The sequence below is a fragment of the Callithrix jacchus genome, chromosome 22, assembly GCF_049354715.1.
Source record: "Callithrix jacchus isolate 240 chromosome 22, calJac240_pri, whole genome shotgun sequence".
NCBI lineage: Eukaryota > Metazoa > Chordata > Mammalia > Primates > Cebidae > Callithrix > Callithrix jacchus.
Genome location: NC_133523.1, coordinates 48,744,406 through 48,771,625, shown reverse-complemented (window position 1 = coordinate 48,771,625; position 27,220 = coordinate 48,744,406). Strand labels below are relative to the sequence as shown.

The 27,220-nt window shown below is 49.7% G+C and overlaps 1 protein-coding gene across 2 annotated transcripts in view; it reads left to right on the top strand.

Moving 5' to 3' along the window:
* Positions 1-597: 597 nt before the first annotated feature.
* NLRP13 (NLR family pyrin domain containing 13) overlaps positions 598-27,220 on the top strand; it is a 34,954-nt gene continuing 8,331 nt past the window's right edge. For both annotated transcript variants that reach the window (XM_035290286.3, XM_035290285.3), the window contains exons 1-9: positions 598-916; positions 5,906-5,974; positions 6,282-6,347; positions 7,249-7,314; positions 12,332-13,919; positions 18,988-19,158; positions 20,373-20,537; positions 23,237-23,407; positions 25,802-25,972. In XM_035290286.3, the coding sequence (XP_035146177.3) occupies positions 598-916; positions 5,906-5,974; positions 6,282-6,347; positions 7,249-7,314; positions 12,332-13,919; positions 18,988-19,158; positions 20,373-20,537; positions 23,237-23,407; positions 25,802-25,972 (2,786 nt within the window). The remainder of the gene's footprint in view (positions 917-5,905; positions 5,975-6,281; positions 6,348-7,248; positions 7,315-12,331; positions 13,920-18,987; positions 19,159-20,372; positions 20,538-23,236; positions 23,408-25,801; positions 25,973-27,220) is intronic.

Below are 27,220 nucleotides of genomic sequence, written 5' to 3'. Positions count from 1 at the left end.
CTTTTGAATAAATATATTTTATTCAGGTTCTGTTAACTTTTGGGTTATATGCCCTTTAGTCTTACGATGGTTATCCTAGAAATTTCAATATTAATCATTTTTGTTTGTCTTTTTGAGGGAGTCTTGCTCGGTAGCCCCGGCTGCAGGGCAGTGGCTCACTGAAACCTCTGTCCTCCAGGTTCAAGAGATCCCCCTGCCTCAGCCTCCCGGGTAGCTGGGATTACAGGCACACACCACCATGCGCAGCTGATTTTTGTATCTTTAGTAGAGACGGGGTTTCACCATGTTGACCAGGATGGTCTTGATCTCTTGACCTCGTGATCCACCCGCCTCAGCCTCCCAAAGTGCTGGGATTGTGCCACTGCACTCCAGCCTGGGTGACAGAGTGAGACTCCATCTCAAAACACAGACAGGTACTAACACACGTAGCAGGAAGTACCGTGAAGAGAAAACACTCCAACGCGTAGGCAAGACAGTGTGAGGAGGTGATATTTATGGGTTATGATTTCAACTTTCTCCTTCTCTTCTGCAGGTCCCAAGTGTCCTGTGGATGTAGGAGTCCTTCGTTAAAGTGAGAGATTGTACGTGTCGGGCGAGATGAGCTTTTTTGTAGCCACCTCTGCAGACGGTGGTACCAACGATGGTCTTCTGCCTTACCTGATGGTCCTGGATCAGTATCAGCTGGAGGAATTCAAGCTCTGCCTGGAACCCCGTACGTTGGTGGACTTCTGCTCGGCCCCCCAGGGGCACTTCCCACATATCCCCTGGGCAAACTTGAGAGCTGCCGACCCCTTGAATCTGTTCTTTGTTTTGGACGAACACTTTCCAAAAGGCCAGGCATGGAACGTGGTCCTCGGCATCTTCCACGCGATGAATCTGACCTCGCTGTGTGAGAAAGTTAGAGCTAAGATGAAAGGTGAGAGGGTCTCCCAGAGGGACAGAGGGAGGGCGGCCCGGCACTCCTGAGAGCAAGGAGAGGGTCTCCCACAGGGACAGAGGGAGGGGGCCCGGCACTCCTGAGAGCAGGGAGAGGGTCTCCCACAGGGACAGAGGGAGGGGGCCCGGCACTCCTGAGAGCAGGGAGAGGGTCTCCCACAGGGACAGAGGGAGGGGGGCCCGGCACTCCTGAGAGCAGGGAGAGGGTCTCCCACAGGGACAGAGGGAGGGGGCCCGGCACTCCTGAGAGCAGGGAGAGGGTCTCCCACAGGGACAGAGGGAGGGCGGCCCGGCACTCCTGAGAGCAAGGAGAGGGTCTCCCACAGGGACAGAGGGAGGGCGGCCCGGCACTCCTGAGAGCAGGGAGAGGGTCTCCCAGACGGACAGAGGGAGGGGGCCCGGCACTCCTGAGAGCAGGGAGAGGGTCTCCCACAGGGACAGAGGGAGGGGGCCCGGCACTCCTGAGAGCAGGGAGAGGGTCTCCCACAGGGACAGAGGGAGGGCGGCCCGGCACTCCTGAGAGCAAGGAGAGGGTCTCCCAGACGGACAGAGGGAGGGGGGCCCGGCACTCCTGAGAGCAAGGAGAGGGTCTCCCACAGGGACAGAGGGAGGGGGCCCGGCACTCCTGAGAGCAGGGAGGTGCCGCTGGGTTTTCATGGGGTCTCTCCACGTTGCTGATCTCCCCCTACAAATCCTCCTGATGATGTAGGACAGTATAATTTTTAAAGCCATAAGAGCTGCAAAGATTTAGTGCTGTAGCCTGGGAAGAAGTAGCAAAGCCAAGAAAGGGAATGGGAAGGGGCACGTTCAGTTCTGTTATAAGGCTTCTTTCTTTTTCTTTTCTTTTTTCTTTTTATTTTTTGAGACTGAGTCTTCTCGCTCTGTTGCCAGGCTGGAGTGTGGCGGTGTGATCTTAGCTCACTGCAAACTCTGCCTCCCAGGTTCGATCGATTCTTCTTCCTCAGCCTTCCGAGTAGCTGGGACTACAGGTGTGACCACCAGGCCCGGCTAATTTTTGTATTTTTAGTAGGGACGAGGTTTGGTCATGTTGGCCAGGATGGTCTTGATCTCTTGACCTCGTGATCCACCCGCCTCGGCCTCCCAAAGTGCTGGGATTACAGGTGTGAGCCACTACACCGGGCTGGTTTCTACCTTTTATATTTAAATCTGGTCTTTTGGGTTGGATTTTTTTTTTTTTTTTCTGTGTAAGGGGTAAAGTTTAGGTCGCTGTCCCTTTTTACTTTTTTTCTGCCCGTAGATCTCCATCGGCTCCATCGCCGTGTGCTGGAAAGCGCCCTCTGTACTGAACTGCTTTTTCATCTTTGTCAGAAATCACGTGGCCATGCTTGTGTGGAGAGTTCATACTCGTGTCAGAGTTATTTCATTATGTACATAAAGGTTTAAAATCACTAGGCCGGGCGCGGTGGCTCACGCCTGTAATCCCAGCACTTTGGGAGGCCGAGGCGGGTGGATCACGAGGTCAAGAGATCGAGACCATCCTGGTCAACATGGTGAAACCCCGTCTCTACTAAAAATACAAAAAATTAGCTGGGCATGGCGGCGCGTGCCTGTAATCCCAGCTACTCGGGAGGCTGAGGCAGGAGAATTGCCTGAACCCAGGAGGCGGAGGTTGCGGTGAGCCGAGATCACGCCATTGCACTCCAGCCTGGGTAACAAGAGCGAAACTCCGTCTCAAAAAAAAAAAAAATCACTATATATTCTTAGTTCATTGCATTTTTAATTACGTAGGAGTCCTTTCCCAGTAATGCATTTTTTGTGGGGGGACCTTTAAGACAAGGCCAAACATGTCCCCTCCGCATTAGCAGCGAGGTTTAACGTGCAAAGGGAACAGGGGCCACACCGACTGACCCACATACTTGTGTGCATATCACTGGTGCTTCCCTGCATCCAGGGGTCGCTAGGTTTCGGATAAAGACACTACGGAGTAAATCTAGGGAGCCCGGGCGAGTCAAGCCGGGTGTAGGAAGGGTGGGCTGCTTACCTAAACCATGCTCCTCTGGCACTTAAAACGCACTCAGATAAGTGCACTTCACCAGAGAACAGGAATGCCTAGGCGTGGACTTCCTAGGCCTGCTCTTGGCTATTCTTTTTTTTTTTTTTGAGACGGAGTTTCGCTCTTGTTGCCCCGGCTGGAGTGCAATGGCGTGACCTCGGCTCACCGCAACCTCCGCCTCCTGGGTTCAGGCAATTCTCCTGCCTCAGCCTCCCGAGTAGCTGGGATTACAGGCACGCGCCACCATGCCCAGCTAATTTTTTGTATTTTTAGTAGAGACGGGGTTTCACCATGTTGACCAGGATGGTCTCGATCTCTTGACCTCGTGATCCACCCGCCTCAGCCTCCCAAAGTGCTGGGATTACAGGCTTGAGTCCTGCAAAGTTCCGTAAGCACTGGGTAGAAAAAGCAAGAACTAAGTTTTTTTTTTTTTTTTTAAAGACGTAGTTTCACTCTTGTTACCCAGGCTGGAGTGCAATGGTGTGATCTCGGCTCATCACACCCTCCGCCTCCCTGGTTCAAGTGATTCTCCTGCCTCAGCCTCCTGAGTAGCTGGGACTACAGGCGTCCACCACCATGCCCAGCTAATTGCTGTATTTTTAGTAGAGATGGGGTTTCTCCCTATTGGTCCGGCTGGTCTTGAATTCCCGACTTCAGGTGGTCCGTCTGCCTCGGCCTCCCAAAGTGCTGGGATGACAGGTGTGAGCCACTGCGTCCGGCCAGCAACAACTAATTTTTTTTTTATTGCATTTTAGGTTTTGGGGTACATGAGCAGAACATGCAAGACAGTTGCGTAGGAACACACATGGCAGTGTGTTTTGCTTCCTTTCTCCCCTTCACCCACATCTGGCATTTCTCCCCAGGCTATCCCTCCCCACCTCCCCCTCCCACTGGCCCTCCCCTTTTCCCCCCAATAGACCCCAGTGTTTAGTACTCCCCTCCCTGTGTCCATGTGTTCTCATTGCTCATCACCCGCCTATGAGTGAGAATATGCGGTGTTTCATTTTCTGTTCTTGTGTCAGTTTGCTGAGGATGATGTTCTCCAGATTCATCCATGTCCCTACAAACGACACGAACTCATCATTTCTGATTGCTGCATAATATTCCATGGTGTATATGTGCCACATTTTCCCAGTCCAGTCTATCATCAGTGGGCATTTGGGTTGATTCCAGGTCTTTGCTATTGTAAACAGTGCTGCAATGAACATTCGTGTGCATGTGTCCTTGTAGCAGAACGATTTTTAACGTTCATTTTCTCTCCGAAGCCATGCACCAGTCCTGCTAGGCTGTTCATCTGGAACAGCCTGGCTCTTCTCAGTGGTCCCAGCTAAATGTAGAGTCCTGTGTTGAATGTGCTAAGATCCAGGCAGTGATACCTGATACTTGGCAGTGAAGTTAAAACCTGCAAGGCTCACGTCATTGGATTTGTTTGCAACGGAGGAATTTAACATGTCACATAGTTGGCTTCTGGGTAAACTGAGCCACTGATGAGGAGAAAATCATCTACTTTTCCTTTGCCTGGGCTATGCCCAGAAAAAGGCTCCCAGTCGGGTTCCCTGCTTCTAGGAGGGTTAGAATTCAGGACAGACCTGAGCTTGAAGACTGTGGACATATGTAGGGCTCACAGATTGCAAAGGTAGGATCTGCGGAGCTTCAGAGAGTTGGGATCCTTTAGCCCAGGCTACTGTGGGTGGAGAATGACGATTCTTGTTCTTTGAAGGAGTGGTTCTTGAAAGGAACATGGAGCATCTGGAGACAGTACAGGACTTTCTCGCTAAGCAGAACAAGCCATGTAAACAGGGATGATCTGTGCAGTTCAAATGGTAGAGCCGTGTCTCTTGAGATGCAAATCCCTCATGAGGTATTGGCTCACAATGGCTGTGCACCACACAGTAGGAGGAGCTGGACCACTGTGAGCCATAGAAGAGGTCTCGCTCACGAGAAAGGGGACATTCAGAGTGGCAGCTGTGTACCACACAGTAGGAGGAGCTGGACCACCGTGAGCCATAGAAGAGGTCTTCTAGCTCACGAGAAAGGGGACATTCAGAGTGGCAGCTGTGTACCACACAGTAGGAGGAGCTGGACCACTGTGAGCCATGGAAGAGGTCTTCTAGCTCACGAGAAAGGGGACATTCAGAGTGGCAGCTGTGTACCACACAGTAGGAGGAGCTGGACCACTGTGAGCCATAGAAGAGGTCTCGCTCACGAGAAAGGGGACATTCAGAGTGGCAGCTGTGTACCACACAGTAGGAGGAGCTGGACCACCGTGAGCCATAGAAGAGGTCTTCTAGCTCACGAGAAAGGGGACATTCAGAGTGGCAGCTGTGTACCACACAGTAGGAGGAGCTGGACCACTGTGAGCCATGGAAGAGGTCTTCTAGCTCACGAGAAAGGGGACATTCAGAGTGGGTGTGTGCAGCGCCTTGAGGGACTTGGTTTGAACCCAATTCTTAGTGCTTTTATTCCTATGGTATTTTAATCCAAAGATACTAGGATGGCTTCTCTGTGGGGTACAGTTCTACACACTTGGCATGAATTGATGAACGGTCATCTACCTAGACAGGTCAGAGACATAATAAGTAAGTTACAGGCTGTGTTAAAAGGTGCCAAGAGGATAGGGCAGATGGGAGAGGCTAGGGGAGGTGATTAAGGAGGTTGGTGGTCGTCCTGATCGGCACCAGTGCCGCGATGAGGTTTGAGCAGAGCCTTGAGGGTGAGTGAAGCAGATGTCTGAGAATCCAGGCAGGCAGGATCGTGCTTAGGGCGTGCTGTGGGCTTTGCAGAGTTCACGTTGCATCTTCATTGGGTTAACGGAGCTTGAGAAAACTGGAGGAATCAGACTCTAAATCTCTAGTTTGTCATAGGAGTTGGTTCTACCAAGAGCCTCCATTCTCCTGGCGCATTTTCAGTTCAGTCTGGGGTATTGTTGTATGTCATCATCACTGTTTATTTCAGGGAATGTGCAGACCCAGGAGCCCCAAGATGTAACAGAAGAAGATGCAGAGATGCCAGAAGCAGCAGCAGGTGCGTGCGCTACTTTCAGCTGGTAACCGACAGGTAGCTTGATGGAGCACGCGCTCACTGGTCCACATTTGCTGCCTACTCTGAAGTTCCTTGAGTTTATACTGCATAAAAAGTTAAAAACTTTGCAACTAACTCTTTCAGTATTGCTTGTTAAATAATAACTTATGTAAATGGGGCGTACTGATTCCTCCAGTCCCTTTAGTCCCGTTTGCTATAGAAAAAGTTGGTTCCACTGGGGGCTTCCGTTACTGCTGGTCCATTTTTGGCCTGGGGTATTTTTATATGTCATCATCACTGTTTATTTCAGGGAATGTGCAGACCCAGGAATGGCAAGATCCAAACCAAGAACCAGAGGAGCTGGAAGAAGCAGCAGGTGTGTACACTACTCGATGTCAACAGTCGACAGGTAGTTCGATGAGGCACTCGTTTCATTGGTACACATTCGCTGCCTGTGCTGAAATTTCTGGAACTTACAGTACATAAAAAATTAAAAACTCTATCTAGTTCTTGCAGTATTTCTTATTAAATAATAACTTAAGGCTGGATAGAGTGGCTCATGTCTGTAATACCAGCACGTTTGGAGGCCGAGGCAGGAAGATACTTGAAGTCAAGAGTTTGAGACCAGCCTGGCCAATATGGTGAAATCTCCTCTCTTCTAAAAATAAAAAAGCCAGGCCTGGTGGCATGTGCCTGTAATCCCAGCTACTTGGGAGGCTGAGGCAGGAGAATGTATTGAACCCAGGAGGCAGAGGTTGCAGTGAGCTGAGATTGCACCACTGCTCTTTAGCCTGGGAGACAGAGCAAAACTCCATCTCTTAAAAACAAAAAATATAAACTGAACATTCTCTGAATTCTCTAATCTCTTCACTCTCAAGTTTGCCATAGAGTTAGTTCTGGCTGGGTGCGGTGGTTCATGCCTATAACCCCAGCACTTTGAGCAGCCGAGGTGGGCAGATCAGGAGGCCAGGAGTTCGAGACCAGCCTGGCCAACATGGTGAAACCCCGTCTCTACTAAAAATAAAAAAAAAAATTAGCCAGGTGTGGTGGCAGGTGCCTGTAATCCCAGCTACTCAGGAGGCCAAGGCAGAACTGCTTGAACCTGGGAGGCAGAGGTTGCAGTGAGACGAGATGGTGCCACTGCACTCCACCTCTGGGTGACAGAGCAACACTCCATTTTGGAGAAAAACAAAGAGTTGGTTGTACTGAGAACCTCTATCATTGCTGGCCCATTTTCCATCTAGAGTATTTCCACATCCCATCATTATTTATTTCAGGGAATGGGCAGATGCAGGGATGCCAAGATCCAAACCAAGAGGAACCAGAGGAGCCAGAAGAAGCAGGTGTGTACACTACTTTATGTCGGTAACAAGAGGCGGGTGTGTACACTACTTTATGTCAGTAACAAGAGGCGGGTGTGTACACTACTCTATGTCGGTAACAGAAGAGGCGGGTGTGTACACTACTTTATGTCGGTAACAAGAGGCGGGTGTGTACACTACTCTATGTCGGTAACAGAAGAAGCGGGTGTGTACACTACTCTATGTCGGTAACAGAAGAGGCGGGTGTGTACACTACTCTATGTCGGTAACAGAAGAGGCGAGTGTGTACACTACTCTATGTCGGTAACAGAAGAGGCGAGTGTGTACACTACTCTATGTCGGTAACAGAAGAGGCGGGTGTGTACACTACTCTATGTCGGTAACAGAAGAGGCGGGTGTGTACACTACTCTATGTCGGTAACAGAAGAGGCGGGTGTGTACACTATGTCGGTAACAGAAGAGGCGGGTGTGTACACTACTCTATGTCGGTAACAGAAGAGGCGAGTGTGTACACTACTCTATGTCGGTAACAGAAGAGGCGGGTGCGTACACTATGTCGGTAACAGAAGAGGCGGGTGTGTACACTACTCTATGTCGGTAACAGAAGAGGCGGGTGCGTACACTACTCTATGTCGGTAACAGAAGAGGCGGGTGTGTACACTACTCTATGTCGGTAACAGAAGAGGCGGGTGTGTACACTATGTCGGTAACAGAAGAGGCGAGTGTGTACACTACTCTATGTCGGTAACAGAAGAGGCGAGTGTGTACACTACTCTATGTCGGTAACAGAAGAGGCGGGTGTGTACACTACTCTATGTCGGTAACAGAAGAGGCGAGTGTGTACACTACTCTATGTCGGTAACAGAAGAGGCGAGTGTGTACACTACTCTATGTCGGTAACAGAAGAGGCGGGTGTGTACACTACTCTATGTCGGTAACAGAAGAGGCGGGTGTGTACACTACTCTATGTCGGTAACAGAGGCGGGTGTGTACACTATGTCGGTAACAGAAGAGGCGGGTGTGTACACTACTCTATGTCGGTAACAGAAGAGGCGGGTGCGTACACTACTTTATGTCGGTAACAGAAGAGGCGGGTGCGTACACTACTTTATGTCGGTAACAGAAGAGGCGGGTGCGTACACTACTCTATGTCGGTAACAGAAGAGGCGGGTGCGTACACTACTCTATGTCGGTAACAGAAGAGGCGGGTGCGTACACTACTTTATGTCGGTAACAGAAGAGGCGGGTGTGTACACTATGTCGGTAACAGAAGAGGCGGGTGCGTACACTACTCTATGTCGGTAACAGAAGAGGCGGGTGTGTACACTACTTTATGTTGGTAACAGAAGAGGCGGGTGTGTACACTACTTTATGTCGGTAACAAGAGGCGGGTGTGTACACTATGTCGGTAACAGAAGAGGCGGGTGCGTACACTACTCTATGTCGGTAACAGAAGAGGCGGGTGTGTACACTATGTCGGTAACAGAAGAGGCGGGTGCGTACACTACTCTATGTCGGTAACAGAAGAGGCGGGTGTGTACACTATGTCGGTAACAGAAGAGGCGGGTGTGTACACTACTTTATGTCGGTAACAGAAGAGGCGGGTGCGTACACTACTTTATGTCGGTAACAGAAGAGGCGGGTGCGTACACTACTTTATGTCGGTAACAGAAGAGGCGGGTGTGTACACTACTCTATGTCGGTAACAGAAGAGGCGGGTGTGTACACTATGTCGGTAACAGAAGAGGCGGGTGCGTACACTACTCTATGTCGGTAACAGAAGAGGCGGGTGTGTACACTACTCTATGTCGGTAACAGAAGAGGCGGGTGCGTACACTACTTTATGTCGGTAACAGAAGAGGCGGGTGCGTACACTACTTTATGTCGGTAACAGAAGAGGCGGGTGCGTACACTACTTTATGTCGGTAACAGAAGAGGTGGGTGTGTACACTACTCTATGTCGGTAACAGAAGAGGCGGGTGTGTACACTATGTCGGTAACAGAAGAGGCGGGTGTGTACACTACTTTATGTCGGTAACAGAAGAGGCGGGTGCGTACACTACTCTATGTCGGTAACAGAAGAGGCGGGTGTGTACACTACTCTATGTCGGTAACAGAAGAGGCAGGTGTGTACACTACTCTATGTCGGTAACAGAAGAGGCGGGTGTGTACACTATGTCGGTAACAGAAGAGGCGGGTGTGTACACTACTTTATGTCGGTAACAGAAGAGGCGGGTGCGTACACTACTCTATGTCGGTAACAGAAGAGGCGGGTGTGTACACTATGTCGGTAACAGAAGAGGCGGGTGCGTACACTACTTTATGTCGGTAACAGAAGAGGCGGGTGCGTACACTACTCTATGTCGGTAACAGAAGAGGCGGGTGCGTACACTACTTTATGTCGGTAACAGAAGAGGCGGGTGTGTACACTACTCTATGTCGGTAACAGAAGAGGCGGGTGCGTACACTACTTTATGTCGGTAACAGAAGAGGCGGGTGCGTACACTACTCTATGTCGGTAACAGAAGAGGCGGGTGCGTACACTACTTTATGTCGGTAACAGAAGAGGCGGGTGCGTACACTACTCTATGTCGGTAACAGAAGAGGCGGGTGCGTACACTACTCTATGTCGGTAACAGAAGAGGCGGGTGCGTACACTACTCTATGTCGGTAACAGAAGAGGCGGGCGTGTACACTACTCTATGTCGGTAACAGAAGAGGCGGGTGTGTACACTACTCTATGTCGGTAACAGAAGAGGCGGGTGTGTACACTACTCTATGTCGGTAACAGAAGAGGCGGGTGTGTACACATGTCGGTAACAGAAGAGGCGGGTGCGTACACTACTCTATGTCGGTAACAGAAGAGGCGGGTGTGTACACTATGTCGGTAACAGAAGAGGCGGGCGTGTACACTACTCTATGTCGGTGATGGACAGGTTGCTTGAGGAGCCCTCCTTTCGCCAGGTCCTGAGTAGAGTTGCCTCCTACTCTGACATTTTCTTCCATTTTATAATCAAGAAATGAAACATTCTTCCCAGCTAGTTGTTCCAGTGCAACCTACTGAAAAATAAGTTACTATAAATGGGATTCTCTAGTCTTCCCATCGGTTCCCACACACTGGTGTCTACTTCTGGACTTTGTGCCTTTGTGGCACAATTGATATTTATTTACCTATCAATAGGTTAACTGATAGGCATCTGCAGGTTTCGTGCCAGTGACCCTGTGAAAATTTTCACACTGAGAAAGATGCACATTCTGATTCTATTTAGTTTTATCAATGAAATACATGTGCATGTATATAAGCCCCGAAGAGTCACAGGGACATAGAGCCTGTGATGCAAAGCTCTCGAGGTCTGCTCTACAGGGACACCCACCCACTGCTCTTGGGGGCCACTTCTGGTGTCTGTTTCTATGGTTCTAAGTGGTTTACTATTTCCTGCTTTTCCTTCGTTTTCTGATGAGTTAGCTACTGACTTCTCATCATGGTAGATCTCTCTCTTCCCCTCTGTCCTACAATCATGTTATTTCCCCTGCACGTGGCAGCATCGTTCAGTATCCTGGGCATGTAAATTGGTGCTGAGTCTGGCAGTGAAGGTTCTGTGCGGCAGTACTTTCCCAGGGCCGCTGCTAACCAATTTTATGATGAACTGGGTAGCTTACGACAACTCTTTGAGAGAGAGGCCACATGATAGGGTCCGGCTGTGTCCCCACCCAAATCTCATCTTGAACTGTAGCTCCCGTCATTCCCACATGTCATGGGAGGAACCTAGTGGGAGGTTACTGATTGATGGGTGGGTGTTTCCCCCACTGTTCTCATGATAGCGACCAAGTCTCATGAGTCCCAACGGTTTTATAAAGGGGAGTTCCCCTACACATGCCCTCCTGCCTGCTGCCATGTAAGTTGTGTCTTTGCTCCCCCTTGGCCTTCCGCCATGATCGTGAGGCCTCCCCAGCCACGTGGAACTGTGGGTTCCTTAAACCTCGTTTTCTTTATAAGTTACCCAGTCCTGGGTGTGTGTTTAAGAGCAGTGTGAGAACAGACTCATACTCAGAATGACTGAAATCCAGGTGTCCGTACAGCCGTGCTCTCCGGAAAGGCTCTAGGGGAAGATCTGGTCTCTTCCAGCTCTGCTGGCTGCCAGCATTCCTTGGGTTGTGGCCTCATCACTCTCATCTCCACCTCTGTGGTCTGATTGCCACCTGCTAAGTCTTCTGCTCTGGGTGTCTGCACCTCATCTCCCTGTGCTCCTTCTTTGAGAGGTTATGTGCAAGTGCATTAGCCCCCCAGACAATCCAGGATAAGTTCGTGTTCTCCAGATCTTTAACCTAATGACCTTCCGGGATACTATCAGATAATATTTATTCTTTTGCCATATACCTTTCTATAGATGTGTCATGGTTTATATTTAGCCTTTTCTTGGTGACAGAAATCTAGGCTTCCAGGCTTTTGAAAAATATTAAGCAATGCTTTGATAAATGTCCATATCAAATTGTGCATATCCACAAATGTTTTCTTAGAAGACATTGGATATTTTTTAGTTTTGTTTTGTTTTTTCTTTTTGTTGTCGTTGTTTTTTGAGATGGAGTCTCACCCTGTCACCCAGGCTGGAGAGCAGTGGCATGATCTCCGCTCACTGCAACCTCTGCCTCTCAAGTTCAAGCCATTTTCCTGCCTCAGCCTCCTGAGTAGCTGGGATTACAGGTGCACACTGCCAACACCTGGCTCATTTTTTGTGGTTTTTTTTCTTTTTTAGTAGAGACAGGGTTTCACCGTGTTCCCTAGGCTGGTCTCCAACTCCTGAGCTCAGGCAATCCACCCGCCTTGGCCTCCCAAAGTGCTGGGATTACAGGTGTGAGCCACCGCGCCCGGCCAGATCGTCAGATCATTTAACTGTCTTCACTTTCTACCACTGCATTCGTTTGTCTCAGTCAAGTCTTTGGGTGGGAACTTTGTAATTAAATCATTCCTAACTCTGAAATTTATTCTGACCATCGTTAGGTCTGTCTGTCTCTCTCTCTGGCCTCACTTCTGCTTTAGACCACAGAAGAAAATACAGAGAGAAAATGAGGGCTACAGTGTTGGAGAAATGGGACAACAACGCTTGGCCTGAAGACCACGTGTATATCCATAGTACATCAGAGGATGAGCACCAGGACCTGCAGCGCCTGCTGGACCCTGACGGGACCGGAGCCCAGGCCCAGACCATCGTCCTGACGGGGAGGGCAGGGGTCGGGAAGACCACCTTGGCAATGAAGGCTCTGCTGCATTGGGCAGACGGAGTTCTCTTTCAGCAGAGGTTCTCCTATGTCTTCTACCTCAGCTGCTGTAGGATGAGGCACATGAAGGAAACTACGTTTGCCAAACTGATTTCTCGGGATTGGCCCGGTTCCGATGCCCCCGTTGAAGAGTTCCTGTCTCAGCCCGAGAAGCTCCTGTTTATCGTCGACGGCTGTGAGAACATGATCGCAGCTGAGCCGTGCTCTGACGGCCCGGACGGTGGCCCGCCATGTACCGACTGGTACCAGGAGCTCCCGGTGACCAGAATCCTACTCGGCTTATTGAAGAAGGAATTGGTTCCCCAGGCCACCTTACTGATCACAATCGAGACCTTTTACCTGACAGATCTTAGGGGCTTGGTGGTGAATCCACGCTTTGTGCACATGACGGGGTTCACGGACGAAGACCTGTGGGTGTATTTCATGAGACACTTTGAGGACCCGAGCGAAGTCAGGAAAATCCTGCAGCAGATAAGAAAAAACGAAACTCTCTTCGAATCCTGCAGTGCCCCCATGGTGTGCTGGATCGTGTGTGCCTGTCTGAAGCAGCCGCGGGTGAGGTATTACGCGCTCCGGTCGGTCACCGAGACCGCCACCGCTCTGTACGCCTGCTTTGTCACCAACCTCTTCTCCACGGCAGAGGTGGATTTGGCAGATGACAGCTGGCCGGGACAGTGGAGGGCCCTCTGCAGTCTGGCCATAGAGGGGCTGTGGTCTGTGGCCTTCATGTTTAACACGCAGGCCGCTCAGCGCCAGGGCCTGGAAGCGCCTTTCCTTGACTATCTCCACCAGCTCAATATCCTTCAGAAGGTCGGTGACGGCGGGGGGTGCTTCACTTTCACCCACCCGAGTCTGCAGGAGTTTTTTGCAGCTATGTCCTTTATGCTGGAGGAACCTGAAGAATTCCTGCAGCATTCCCCGAAGTATGAGGAGATGAAGCTGTTACTGCAGGATGCCCTGATTGACAAAGAACCCTGTTGGACTCCAGTGGTCCTTTTCCTCTTCGGTCTCTTAAACAGAAGCATAGCAAGAGAGCTGGAATCTACTTTGCGTTGTAAAGTGTCTCCCAGGAAAACGGAGGAATTGTTAGAGTGGTGGGAAGGGTTAGACAAGGCGGAAAGTGCCTCCGTCCAGTTTCACGTCCTACGGTTTTTTCTCTGCCTGCATGAGTCCCAGGAGGAGGGCTTCGTAGAGAAGATGTTGGATCGTACCTTTGAGGTGGACCTTCATATTTTGAGGGAAGAAGAACTCAAAGCTGCTTCGTTTTGCCTAAAGCAGTGCAAAGGGTTAACTAAGCTAAGGCTTTCTGTCGGCAGTCACATCCTCGAAAGGGACGTGGACACTCTGGAGTGAGTAACACAAAACCATTTCTCTCTCAACTTTTTTTTTTTTTTTGCACCTTTTTTTATTGCATTTTAGGTTTTGGGGTACATGTGCAGAACGTGCGAGACAGTTGCATAGGTACACACGTGGCAGTGTGTTTTGCTTCCTTTCTCCCCTTCACCCACATTTGGTATTTCTCCCCAGGCTATCCCTCCCCACCTCCCCCTCCCACTGACCCTCCCCTTTTCCCCCCCAATAGACCCCAGTGTTTAGTACTCCCCTCCCTGTGTCCATGTGTTCTCATTTTTCATCACCAGCCTATGAGTGAGAATATGCGGTATTTCATTTTCTGTTCTTGTGTCAGTTTGCTGAGGATGATGTTCTCCAGATTCATCCATGTCCCTACAAACGACACAAACTCATCATTTCTGATTGCTGCATAATATTCCATGGTGTATATGTGCCACATTTTCCCAATCCAGTCTATTATCAATGGGCATTTGGGTTGATTCCAGGTCTTTGCTATTGTAAACAGTGCTGCAATGAACATTCGTGTGCATGTGTCCTTATAGTAGAACGATTTATAGTCCTTTGGATATATACCCAGTAATGGGATTGCTGGGTCAAATGGAATTTCTATTTCTAAGGCCTTGAGGAATCACCACACTGTCTTCCACAATGGTTGGACTAATTTACACTACCACCAACAGTGTAAAAGTGTTCCTTTTTCTCCACGTCCTCTCCAGCATCTGTTGTCTCCAGATTTTTTAATGATCGCCATTCTAACTGGCGTGAGATGGTATCTCAATGTGGTTTTGATTTGCATCTCTCTGATGACCAGTGATGATGAGCATTTTTTCATATGATTGTTGGCCTCATGTATGTCTTCTTTTGTAAAGTGTCTGTTCTATCTCTCTCAACTTTCTCCTGTTTTCTCAGGCTCTGTGCAAATTCTCTGATGCAAAACTGGGGATTTCTTGTCGTTACGTATCACGGGTCGTTTGTGACCGAGCATTCTGGAGCAGCTCCATCTCGAAAGGATATTTTCCTTTAGGCGTCATCTAGTTTCTTAGGTAATTTAATTGAGCTCCTTAGAGATAGATTTAGATCTTTATGTATTTTATCGTTGTTTGGTTTTTTTTTATATGGTGTTTTGCTCTGTCGCCAGGCTGAAGTGCAGTGGCACAATCTCTGCCTCCTGGGTTCAAGAGATTGTCCTGCCTCAGCCTCCTGGTTAGCGGAGATTACAGGCACGTGCCACCACACCCAGCTAATGTCTTTGGATTTTTTAGGAGAGATCTCACACTTATCTTGTCCTCATTCCCGAAGCAACACGGTCCCACCACTATTTACATCATGTTGGGTATTGTAAGTAATCTAGCGATTTATGGTATGTGAGAGGATAGGCTTAGGTTATGTGCAAATACACCATTTTATTTTTTGAAAAGGAGTCTTATTTTATCTGCCAGGCTCAAGTGCAGTGGCACAATCTTGGCTCACTGCAACCTCCATCTCCCAGGTTCAAGTGATTCTCCTGCCTCAGCCTCCCGAGCAGCTGGGATTACAGGCACCCACCACGATGCCCTGCTAATTTTTGTATCTTTAGTAGAGATGGGGTTTGACCATGTTGTCCAGGCTGGTCTCGAACTCCTGACCTCAAATGATCTGCCCACCTTGGCCTCCCAAAGTGCTGGGATTACAGGGCTGAGCCTCCACCCCCGGCCAGTATTCCACTTTATACCAGAGACTTGGGCATCCTCAGACTTTAGAGTACATGGGAAGTCCTCGAACCAACCCCCACAGATACTGAAGGATGGCTATATGTCGATACGTATTGGCTGTAATTGGTCACGTCTTGGAATCCCTAAAATATAAATTGGGAACTTCTTTAGACAGGATTCCGTGTGGGAGCATGTGATTGACTGCTCTTACAACGCTTCCCCAGGAATAATTTGGTTTATTGTGAGGACTGATAACATCAGCATAATTCCTCATTTTACGTATGTTCGCCCCGAAATTTAAGATTTCATGCCTTCCCAAGAGTTGGCAGTAGATCTTCTGATGCTGCGGTCATTTGCCACTTGTCAGTCGTCTTACCTGTTTCCTCAGTAATTTTAAATGGACTCTCTTATGACCGAGTTCACTGGGATATTTAACATAGGAATGAGCACGTGTGCATGCCCATGTCACCGTGCGTGCATCTCACGACTTGCCAAAAAGAACAGCGCAGATATTTCTGGTCACCTAAAACCAACTTTATTAGTCCTGCTTCAGTAAGGGAACGACACCTCATAGAGTCGAGTCATGTCTCAGGAGCAGGAAGCCAGAGGAGGATGTCTGTGGAGTTTCAGAACCTGGGGGGGTAATGATTGATTGGGGTGGGTGATGATTGATTGGGGTGGGGTGATGATTGATTGGGGTGGGGTGATGATTGATTGGGGTGGGGTGATGATTGATTGGGGTGGGGTAATGATTGATTGGGGTGGGTGATGATTGATTGGGGTGGGGTGATGATTGATTGGGGTGGGGTGATGATTGATTGGGGTGGGGTGATGATTGATTGGGGTGGGTGATGATTGGGGTGGGGTGATGATTGATTGGGGTGGGGTAATGATTGGGGTGGGTGATGATTGATTGGGGTGGGGTGATTGATTGGGGTGGGGTGATGATTGATTGGGGTGGGGTGATGATTGATTGGGGTGGGGTGATGATTGGGGTGGGGTGATGATTGATTGGGGTGGGGTGATGATTGGGGTGGGTGATGATTGATTGGGGTGGGGTGATTGATTGGGGTGGGGTGATGATTGGGGTGGGTGATGATTGATTGGGGTGGGGTGATGATTGATTGGGGTGGGTGATGATTGATTGGGGTGGGGTGATGATTGATTGGGGTGGGGTGATGATTGATTGGGGTGGGTGATGATTGATTGGGGTGGGGTGATGATTGGGGTGGGTGATGATTGATTGGGGTGGGGTGATGATTGGGGTGGGTGATGATTGGGGTGGGTGATGATTGATTGGGGTGGGTGATGATTGATTGGGGTGGGTGATGATTGATTGGGGTGGGTGATGATTGATTGGGGTGGGGTGATGATTGATTGGGGTGGGTGATGATTGATTGGGGTGGGTGATGATTGATTGGGGTGGTTGATGGATCTTTGTTTTAAGGTGGGTGATTTTTATTTTTGGTTTTAAGGTGGGTGATTTGATTTTTTTTTTTTTAAGGCGGGTGATTTGATTTTTTTTTAAGGCGAGTGATTTGATTTTTTTAAGGTGAGCGATTTGATTATTTTTTTAAGGCGAGCGATTTGATTTTTAAGGCGAGCAATTTGATTTTTTTTTTTAAGGCGAGTGATCGTGTTTTGTAGGGGTGGGTGATTTTGGTTGTGTTTTGTGGGGGTGGGTGATTCATTTGATTCTGGTTTTTTAGGGGTGGGTGATTTTATTTTACTTTTTTAGGGGTGGGTGATTTTATTTTACTTTTTTAGGGGTGGGTGATTTTATTTTACTTTTTCAGGGGTGGGTGATTTTATTTTACTTTTTCAGGGGTGGGTGATTTTATTTTACTTTTTCAGGGGTGGGTGATTTTATTTTACTTTTTCAGGGGTGGGTGATTTTATTTTAGTTTTTCAGGGGTGGGTGATTTTATTTTATTTTTTCAGGGGTGGGTGATTTTATTTTACTTTTTCAGGGGTGGGTGATTTTATTTTACTTTTTCAGGGGTGGGTGATTTTATTTTACTTTTTCAGGGGTGGGTGATTTTATTTTACTTTTTCAGGGGTGGGTGATTTTATTTTACTTTTTCAGGGGTGGGTGATTTTATTTTACTTTTTCAGGGGTGGGTGATTTTATTTTACTTTTTCAGGGGTGGGTGATTTTATTTTAGTTTTTTAGGGGTGGGTGATTTTATTTTACTTTTTTAGGGGTGGGTGATTTTATTTTACTTTTTCAGGGGTGGGTGATTTTATTTTACTTTTTCAGGGGTGGGTGATTTTATTTTACTTTTTTAGGGGTGGGTGATTTTATTTTACTTTTTCAGGGGTGGGTGATTTTATTTTACTTTTTCAGGGGTGGGTGATTTATTTTTTACGGTGGGTAATAAAAGGTAGATAATTGGTTTGGACTGGCCAGGGTTCGACATAACTGCCCTGCATGGGTAGACCAGAGTCTCGAAGCAACTGTTGAGAGTTAGCCTGGGCAAGTGGGTCCTTGTCTTACCTTCCAAGAGCAGCTGTTTCCTAGAGCAGGTGATGAAGGTGTTTTGTTCTGATTCCAGCATTACTTGGGAAGAAAACAGGCTTGTATGCTTCGTCCCAGATGGCTGAGTGTAGGGACATTAAACCACACATGGGTGTCAGTTCTCAATTCCTATCCTTGGGATATTCTGATTAAGCAGATCTGAGACGGGCCCCAGAAATCTTCATTTGAAAATAGACATGTGTGTACACCCCGGCTGCACAGTGTGCGCCCACCCCCCCGCTGCACACGTGTGCGCCCACCCCCAAAGCTAGAAGCACTGCTCCAACAGTGCACAACTCCGGGCTTGCGGGGTAAAACTGCATCCCCCTTAAGTACTTAAGAAACATTTCTTCTGTTTTACTTCCCTATCTCCTGTGAAATAAAAAGTTTGACTTACGACCTTCATACTTGATGATTATTCTTCCTAACATGCAGAGACTATTGGATTAGCACTTTTTTTAGAGACTGTGTCTTGCTCTGTTGCCCAGGCTGGACTGCAGTGGCACGATCTCCACTCACTGCAACCTCTACCTCCCAGGTTCAAGCCATTCTCCTGCCTCAGCCTCCCAAGTAGCTGGGAATACAGGCACACACCACCATGCCCATTTTTGTATTTTTGGTAGAGACAGGGTTTCACCATGTTGGCCAGGGTGGTCTTGAACTCCTGACCTCAAATGATCTGTGGCCTCGGCCTCCCAAAGTGCTGAGATGACAGGCGTGAACCATCGCACCCAGCCACATGAGGAAAATTCTAATAATTTTGCTGGGGCTTCTTTCTGTGTCCCGGAGCTTGTATTCTGGCTGTCGCTGAGGCTGATTTGCCCTAATCTGTGTTTCTCTCTCTCCTTCATGAAGGACAAGCATGGTCAGTTCCAGGATGCACGCGTGGAACACTATTTGCTCTACGTTGGTCACAAACGAGAATGTGCGTGAACTGGACCTGAGTAACAGCAAGCTCCATGCCTCGTCTGTGAAAGCTCTATGTCTTGCACTAAAAAATCCAAGATGCAAAGTCCAAAAGCTGACGTAAGTGTGAGACGCTGGCAGTTCAGAGGGTACGCTAGGAGAATCACCCCACTTCTCTCTTGATTAGGGCAGTTGGCTCTCTGCTTTCCAGCAGGCAAGCTAGGTGCTCAGGAGAGTAAAATAAACTGTGCTTGTATTTATGAAAGTGCTATCGGGCAAAGTAGGCTGAAATTTTTTCTCTTTCTTTTGAGACGGAGTTTCGCTCTTGTTACCCAGGCTGGAGTGCAATGGCGCGACCTCGGCTCACCGCAACCTCCGCCTCCTGGGTTCAGGCAATTCTCCTGCCTCAGCCTCCTGAGTAGCTGGGATTACAGGCATGAGTCATCACACCTGGCCTCATCTCTCGGATACTAACCCCAGTACCCATTCATTATTTTTCCTGATCCTTTTCCGTTACCCACTCTTCCCAATAGGCCCCGGTGTGTGTGGTTCCGCTCTGTGTCCATGTGCTCACATCCTTCAGCTCCCACTTTAAAAGTGAGAACATGTGGTATTTGGTTTTCTGTTCCTGCATGAATTTCCTAAAGACGAGGGCCTCCAGCTCCATCCATGTCCCTGCAAAGGACAGGTTCTCATTCTTTTTTATGGCTGCATAGTATTCCCCGGTGTATAGATACCACATTGTCTTTGTCTACCCATCACTGATGGGCATTTCGGTTGATTTCACGTGTCCACTATTGTGAACAGTGCTGCCATCAGCATACGTGGGCATGCGTCTTTGTAACAGAGATTCATGTTCCTTTGGGCATATATCCAATAATTCGGCAGTGTTTTTAAATGTTTCTTTTAAAATTTAAATTTCAGTCTTATATAGTTCTCAAGATAAGGAGAAAAGTTACAGAAAACACAAGAGAATTATTCTTGCTGGGGTTTTCTAGGTTGGATTGTATGTGTGTCTTGGGGGGGGGGCTTTCCCAGAAGAGAGAGGGCCCCAGGACCTCTTCACAGCAGGTCTCCAGGAGAGGTGGGGAGGGAGGGAGAGGGAGTCCTGACTTAGCACATTCAACTGAGCTTGCTGACATTCCGGGGAGTATTTCTTAGTTTTCATTTTCAACGTCCAGTACCATGACTCGGCCCTTGTTTTTTTTGATTCCTTGTGTCCCCTGTATAACCTTGGCAGTGGGTTCGGTGGAGGGCAGCGTGAGGTGGCAGGCAGGATGCTGGAAACCAGCCTTCTCCCTCAATCCAGCTTTCGTGTCCCTTCCCATCCGCAGGTGCAAGTCCGTAACTCCTGAGTGGATTCTCAAGGAGCTCATTCTTGCCCTCCAGGGTCACAGCAAGCTGACCCATCTGAACTTGAGCTGTAACAAGCTGGGGGTGACTGCCCCCCTGATTCTTAAAGCCTTGAAACACTCAGCCTGCAAACTGAAGTGTCTGTGGTAAGTCTTTGGCTCCCTAGATCCGTCAGGGGGGTGAGAGGACACCCCCAGCTTCCACTACCCACTGGGAGGGCTGACAGCGTTAAGCACTGTAGCAAAAGGTGACAGAGAAAGACGGGCAAAGGAAACAGTTCCTGTGTGTGGGGAAGTCGTTCTCCAGTTTTACTGCATATCAGCCTCACCTCGGGGGAGGTTATTTTTGTATTTTGTTTTGTTTTTGAGACAGCGTCTCATTCTGTCACCCAGGCTGCAGTGCAGTGATACAATCTCAGCGTGCTGCAGCCTCTGCCTCCTTGGCTCAGGCAGTCCTGCCACCAGAGTCCCGAGTAGCTGGGACCACAGGTGTGGGCCACCACACCCAGCTAAGTTTTGCACTATTTGTAGAGATGCGATGTTGCCATGTTGCCCAGGTTGATCTTGAACTCCTAGACTCAAGTAGTCTCCCTGCCTCAGCCTCTCAAGTGCTGGGATTATAGGTGTCAGTCACTGTGCCTGGCCCAAGCTAGCTGGTGTTTTAAAACACAGATTCCAGGAACTCAGTTGCAGAGACCCTGCACATTTGGGGAGGGACCTGAGAAAGGAGTGTGTGTGTGTGTGTGTGTGTGTGTGTGTCTCTCACTCTGTTGCCAGGCTGCAGTGCAGTGGTGCAATCTTGGCTCACTGCACTCTGCTTCCTGGGTTCAAGCAATTCTCCTGTCTCAGCCTCCTGAGTAGCTGGAACCACAGGCACCTGCCACCACACCCACCTAACTTTTATATTTTTAGTAGAAAAAGGGTTTCACCGTGTTGGCCAGGCTGGTCTCAAACTCCTGACCTCAGGTGATCCGCCCACCTCGGCCAGCCAAAGTGCTGGGATTACGGGCATGAGCCACTGCGGCAGGCCGAGAATGAGCACTTCTACCAGGCCACCAAGTCATGCTGCTCTTGCTGGACCACGGACCACACTTTGAGTAGCGTTGGCATGCAGGCCATCCGAGCTCTGATAGGGATGAGGAAGAGGGAGAAAGTCAGCTTTTGTTCATGGAGCAGGGGGGTCTCTACACGCAGATCACTCCTTCCAAGAGTAACTAATGGTCTGTCTCGGGGCCTCTGTGTCAGGTTGGAATCCTGTGGTCTTACCCATGGCATTTGCCAGCAATTTCTCAAACTCGCCAAGAACTCGAGTCTGAACTTCCTCAGCCTGGGGGACAACGATCTCTCTGATATGAAAAGCCTGAGGGAGCCCTCTACCCTACCAAAGAATCCCCTGACGGAGCTGTCGTAAGTCAGCATCTTCATTGCAAGTTTGAGTGGCACGGCAGGGGTGGCATTGGGGTATGTTTTGGGGAACCTCAGGGATCCACCTACTGTTTACTTATCACATTGACATGCTTTTCTTTTTGTTCTTTTTTACTTTTCTTTTTTTTTTTTTTTTTTTGAGACGGAGTTTCGCTCTTTTTACCCAGGCTGGAGTGCAATGGTGCAATCTCGGCTCACCGCAACCTCCGCCTCCTGGGTTCAGGCAATTCTCCTGCCTCAGCCTCCTGAGTAGCTGGGATTACAGGCACGCGCCACCATGCCCAGCTAATTTTTTGTATTTTTAGTAGAGACGGGGTTTCACCATGTTGACCAGGATGGTCTCGATCTCTTGACCTCGTGATCCACCCGCCTCAGCCTCCCAAAGTGCTGGGATTACAGGCTTGAGCCACCGCGCCCGGCCCCTTTTCTTTTCTAAGATGAAGTCTTGCTCTGTCACCCAGGCTGGCGTGCAGTGGCGCGATCTCAGCTCACCGCAACCTCTGCCTCCTGGGTTCAAGTGATTCTCCCGCCTCAGCCTCCCGAGTAGCTGGAATTACAGGCACATACCACCATGCCCAGCTTTTTTTTTTTTTTTTTTTTTTTTTTTTTTTTTTTTTCTTCGTAGTTTTGTAGAGATGAGGTTTTGCCACGTTGGCCAGGCTGGTCTTGAATTCCTGACCTCAGGCGATCCACCTACCTTGGCCTCCCAAACTCCAGGACTACGGGCACGAGCCACGGCGCCTCTTCTTTCTTCCCAGCACTCACTGTGGGTCTCGGTTCCAGCCAGCTTTGCCCTCCCGTGATCATGGCTGTCTGACCAGGCAGTCCTTCTCTGCATCATCTCCTTAGGCTTCTCTGACCCTCCCCAGATGTAGCGGTTTTCAACCGATTTGATTTTGCCCCCCAGGGGACATGTGGCAATGCCTGGATGACACGGTCGGAAAACCCTACCTTGACTCATCTGTATCTCCTTCCTGTGTTTTTTGTTATTTTTCTTTTTTGAGAGGGAGTCTCCCTCTGTTACCCAGGCTGGAGTGCAGTGGCACGATCTTGGCTCACTGCAACCTCCACCTCTTGGTTTAAGCGATTCTCCTGCCTCAGCCTCCCCGCGTAGCTGGGACTACAGGCATGCACCACCATGCCCAGCTAATTTTTTTTTTTAAATAGAGACGAGGTTTCACTGTGTTGACCAGGTTGTTCTTGAACTCTTGAACTCAGGTGATCTGCCTGCCTTGTCCTCCCGAAGTGCTGGGATTATAGGCTTGAGCCACCACGCCCGGCCCTTTTTCTCTTTCAAGCTTTTGTTCTCTCTCCAATTTAATCTTCCTGTGCTGTTTGGGTCTCGGGAGTTAAGGGGTCAAGAGAGAAAAGGCACCTGGGCACCATGGCTGAGGCTCACCTTGCTCCTGCACCTCCCGCAGCCTGGAGAAATGCAGCCTGTCGGGGGCCAGCTGTCAGGACCTGGCCTTGTTCCTGATGAGCATCCGACAAGTGACTCGACTGTGCCTGGGATATAATCGGCTCCAAGACGATGGCGTGAAGCTGTTGGGTGCTGCCCTGACTCACCCCGAGTGCGCCCTACAGAGGCTGGAGTAAGTGTTCCCCGGCTCCACTTCTAGAAATGACTCTCTGCACAGATATCAAGAGCAGTGCTTTGTAGCCCGGACGCGGCGGCTCAAGCCTGTAATCCCAGCACTTTGGGAGGCCGAGGCGGGTGGATCACGAGGTCAAGAGATTGAGACCATCCTGGTCAACATGGTGAAACCCCGTCTCTACTCAAAATACAAAAAAAATCAGCTGGGCACGGTGGCGCGTGCCTGTAATCCCAGCTACTCGGGAGGCTGAGGCAGGAGAATTGCCTGAACCCAGGAGGCGGAGGTTGCGGTGAGCCGAGATCGCACCATTGCACTCCAGCCTGGGTAACAAGAGCGAAACTCCATCACACACACAAAAAAAGTAACATTCATTGAGTAATTACTGTGTGCTGGGAATTGCTATAAAACAGATTCTGAATGGCACCCTGGATTTGTGGGTTCCCTCTCTGGAGGTTATGCCAAGAAACTTCACTTCCACAAGGACCCTAGGAAGTGACGGAGTTTTTGGTCCACCGGTATGTGAGCTCCTAGCAGAGACAGAACGAGGCCTTCGGGTGTAGCTGGCAGATGGGACAGATACACTTCCTGCTCGTGCGGGAGATGGTTTTATGAGTGACACGTAAAAACAATAGATACAAAGAAAAACAAAGTGGAATGAGACTCAGATGACAGGGATGGGGTCGACGGCCCAGCAAAGTCTCGTGTCACCGAGGTACTTGAGCAGAGACTCGGCTGAGGCAAGGGATGCAGTTGTATGCAGAGAAGGAGCAGCAGAGTGACAGGCCTGAGGCTGGAGGAGCAGTGAGGAGCTAGCGTGGCTGGGCAAGGTGAGTGAGGTGGTAGCAGGCGGAGGCGCCTGGGATGTGCTGCGCTGTGTAGGAACCTGTGTTTTGTTTGGAGTGACATGGAAAGCCTTCCTTGGCTAGGAAGGGGGAACGTTATCTTAATCTGACCTACTTTGAAAGATAGTGCAGGCTGCTGGTGAAGGGTGGGCTGCAGTGGGGGCAAAGATGGCAGTTCAAGCAAGAGACGGGACTGCTGTCCACCATGGAGAGGGCAGGAGGGAGCCACCCGTGGGGTGGCTGTGGGATTTCGGGATCGGTCGGAAGGTGGTGCTGCAGAATTTCAGAGATGGGAGAGACCGCTCAGGTTGCAGAAGGAGTTTTGGTGTGCCCGGCCCAGCTCAGATTCGCATCCAAGATGGCTGAGCCCACAAAGACACGGCTTGTAACCTACCTTTTTCTTTTTTTTTTTGAGATGGAGTTTCGCTCTTGTCACCCAGGCTGGAGTGCAATGTCGCGATCTCGGCTCACCAAAACCTCCGCCTCCTGGGTTCAGGCAATTCTCCTGCCTCAGCCTCCTGAGTAGCTGGGATTACAGGCACGCACCACCATGCCCAGCTGATTTTTTGTGTTTTGAGTAGAGACGGGGTTTCACCATGTTGACCAGGATGGTCTCGATCTCTTGACGTCGTGATCCACCCGCCTCGGCCTCCCAAAGTGCTGGGATGATAGGTGTGAGCCACCGCGCCCAGCCTACATATATTTTCATAAAACACGTTAACACACACACGATACAGTACATACATATCTTACATGTGCCATCTCCATTTGTGATGTAATTTATCTTCCGTGACCTGCACGCTGCCTGTCTGCCGAGTGCCGTCCCACGCACATGTATTGCTTATCTATCGATCGCTGACAGCTCTAATAGACCACCCTGCTGCACTTTAGGATGGAAGGCAATGAAGGCTGAAGGGAGAGCAGCAACTTGTTGAGGGTCTCCCAGCTGCCGGTGGAAAAGCCCATTCGGACCCACGACCAACTAGCTCCACAGCCTGGGGTTTATCGCCACTGCCCTGGAGCCTTGAAAGCTTTTTTTTCTCAGCCAGGTGCAGTGGCTCAAGCCTGTAATCCCAGCACGTTGGGAGGCCGAGGCGGGTGGATCACAAGGTCAAGAGATCGAGACCATCCCAGTCAACATGGTGAAACCCCGTCTCTACTGAAAATACAAAACTTAGCTGGGCATGGTGGCGTGTGCCTGTAATCCCAGCTACTGGGGAGGCTGAGGCAGGAGAATTGCCTGAACCCAGGAGGCGGAGGGTGTGGTGAGCCGAGATCGCGCCATTGCACTCCAGCCTGGGTGACAAGAGCGAAACTCCATCTCAAAAAAAAAAAAAGCTTTTTTTCCTCTGTCTTTTCCTAAACCGACCACTAATAAACACAGATTTGGTGTGCTCATTGCAGAAATCTGGACCGAGGGAGGGTTACGGTACGCGAGATACTGGCACAGCCTGGCTGTGGTCCAGGGAGCCGCCGCATGGGTGAACTCCGGGCGCCTGAGGCTGGCCCGCTTTGCTGAGCACCCGTCTCTGTGGCTCTCACCCCGCAGGCTCTGGTTTTGCCAGCTGGGAGCACGTGGTTGCAGGCACTTGTCAGATGCTCTGCTGCAGAACAGGACCCTGATGCACCTGAATGTGAGCAAGAACTGCCTGGGAGATGAGGGAGTCAAGTTCCTGTGTGAGGCCTTGGGGCACCCGGATTGTAACCTGCGGAGCCTGAAGTGAGTTTTCTTGGCTCCCTCTCATTTAGTGGATGGAAGAGAGCAAGGGAAATTGATCCACCGATGCCCGAGTCCCTGATGGGGGTTGAGCGAGGTGTGGACCAGCTCTTTGCTGTAGTGGAGCTTCCGGTTTTCTTGGGGGTATGGGATGGGGTGGTCCCTGTGAGGGGAAAGTGGGATGGCTGTGAACATGTGTTTCCAGGGTTCCTTGAGACCAGCCCTCGGGTTTTTGATGTTTCTCTGGGAGGACTCGGGAGTCAGCCCAGAGTCATATGCGTGGCTACACTTCATGGTGAGAGGGCACAAGGCAACTCGGCAAAGGGAAAAAGGGGTTTGGGACCAAGTCCAGAGGAAAGCAGACACAAGCTCCCAGGAGTCCCCTCCCGTGCAGTCACACAGGACGCACTGAATTGCTCCAGCACCCAGCTGTGGGAATCACGCAAAGTGTGACCTACCAGGGCAGCTCGTTAGAGACGCTGTGCCCTGAATTTTTACTGGGTGCTGGTTGTGTGTGGTTTAGCATGTTCCAAGACATGAACCACCGCGCGTGGCCAGTCAGTGGATTTTTTATTCTTCCAGGGGAATTTGAAACTTAAGAGTAGAGAGGGGCCGGGCGCGGTGGCTCACGCCTGTAATCCCAGCACTCTGGGAGGCTGAGGCGGGTGGCTCACCAGGTCAAGAGATCGAGACCATCCTGGCCAACATGGTAACACCCCGTCTCTACTAAAAATACAAAAATTAGCTGGGTGTGGTGGCACGTGCCTGTAATCCCAGCTACTCAGGAGGCTGAGGCAGGAGAATTGCTTGAACCCAGGGGGCAGAGGTTGCCGTGAGCCAAGACTGTGCCACTGCCCTTTGGCCTGGTGCCTGGCAACAGAGCGAGACTCTGTCTCAAAAAAAGAGTAGAGAGAAGAGCATATAACCTAATCCATGTTCAAACTTCAACAATGATTTCACAGCCTATCCCTTTACATCTAAAACCTCACCAACACTCAGTAATGGCATCGCTGGGTCAAGTGGTATTTCTGATTCTAGATTCTTGAGGAATCGCCACACTGTCTTCCACAGTGGTTGAAATAATTTCTTCCTCTAAGATTACCTTGAGGCCCGTCCCAAGGGTCATATGTCTTCCTTTGTAAATGCAAAGTAGTTTTATATTTCTATCTGTGTTTATAAGAATGAAGCTGAGTTTTTTTTGTGTTTTTTTTTTTTTTTTGAGACGGAGTTTCGCTCTTGTTACCCAGGCTG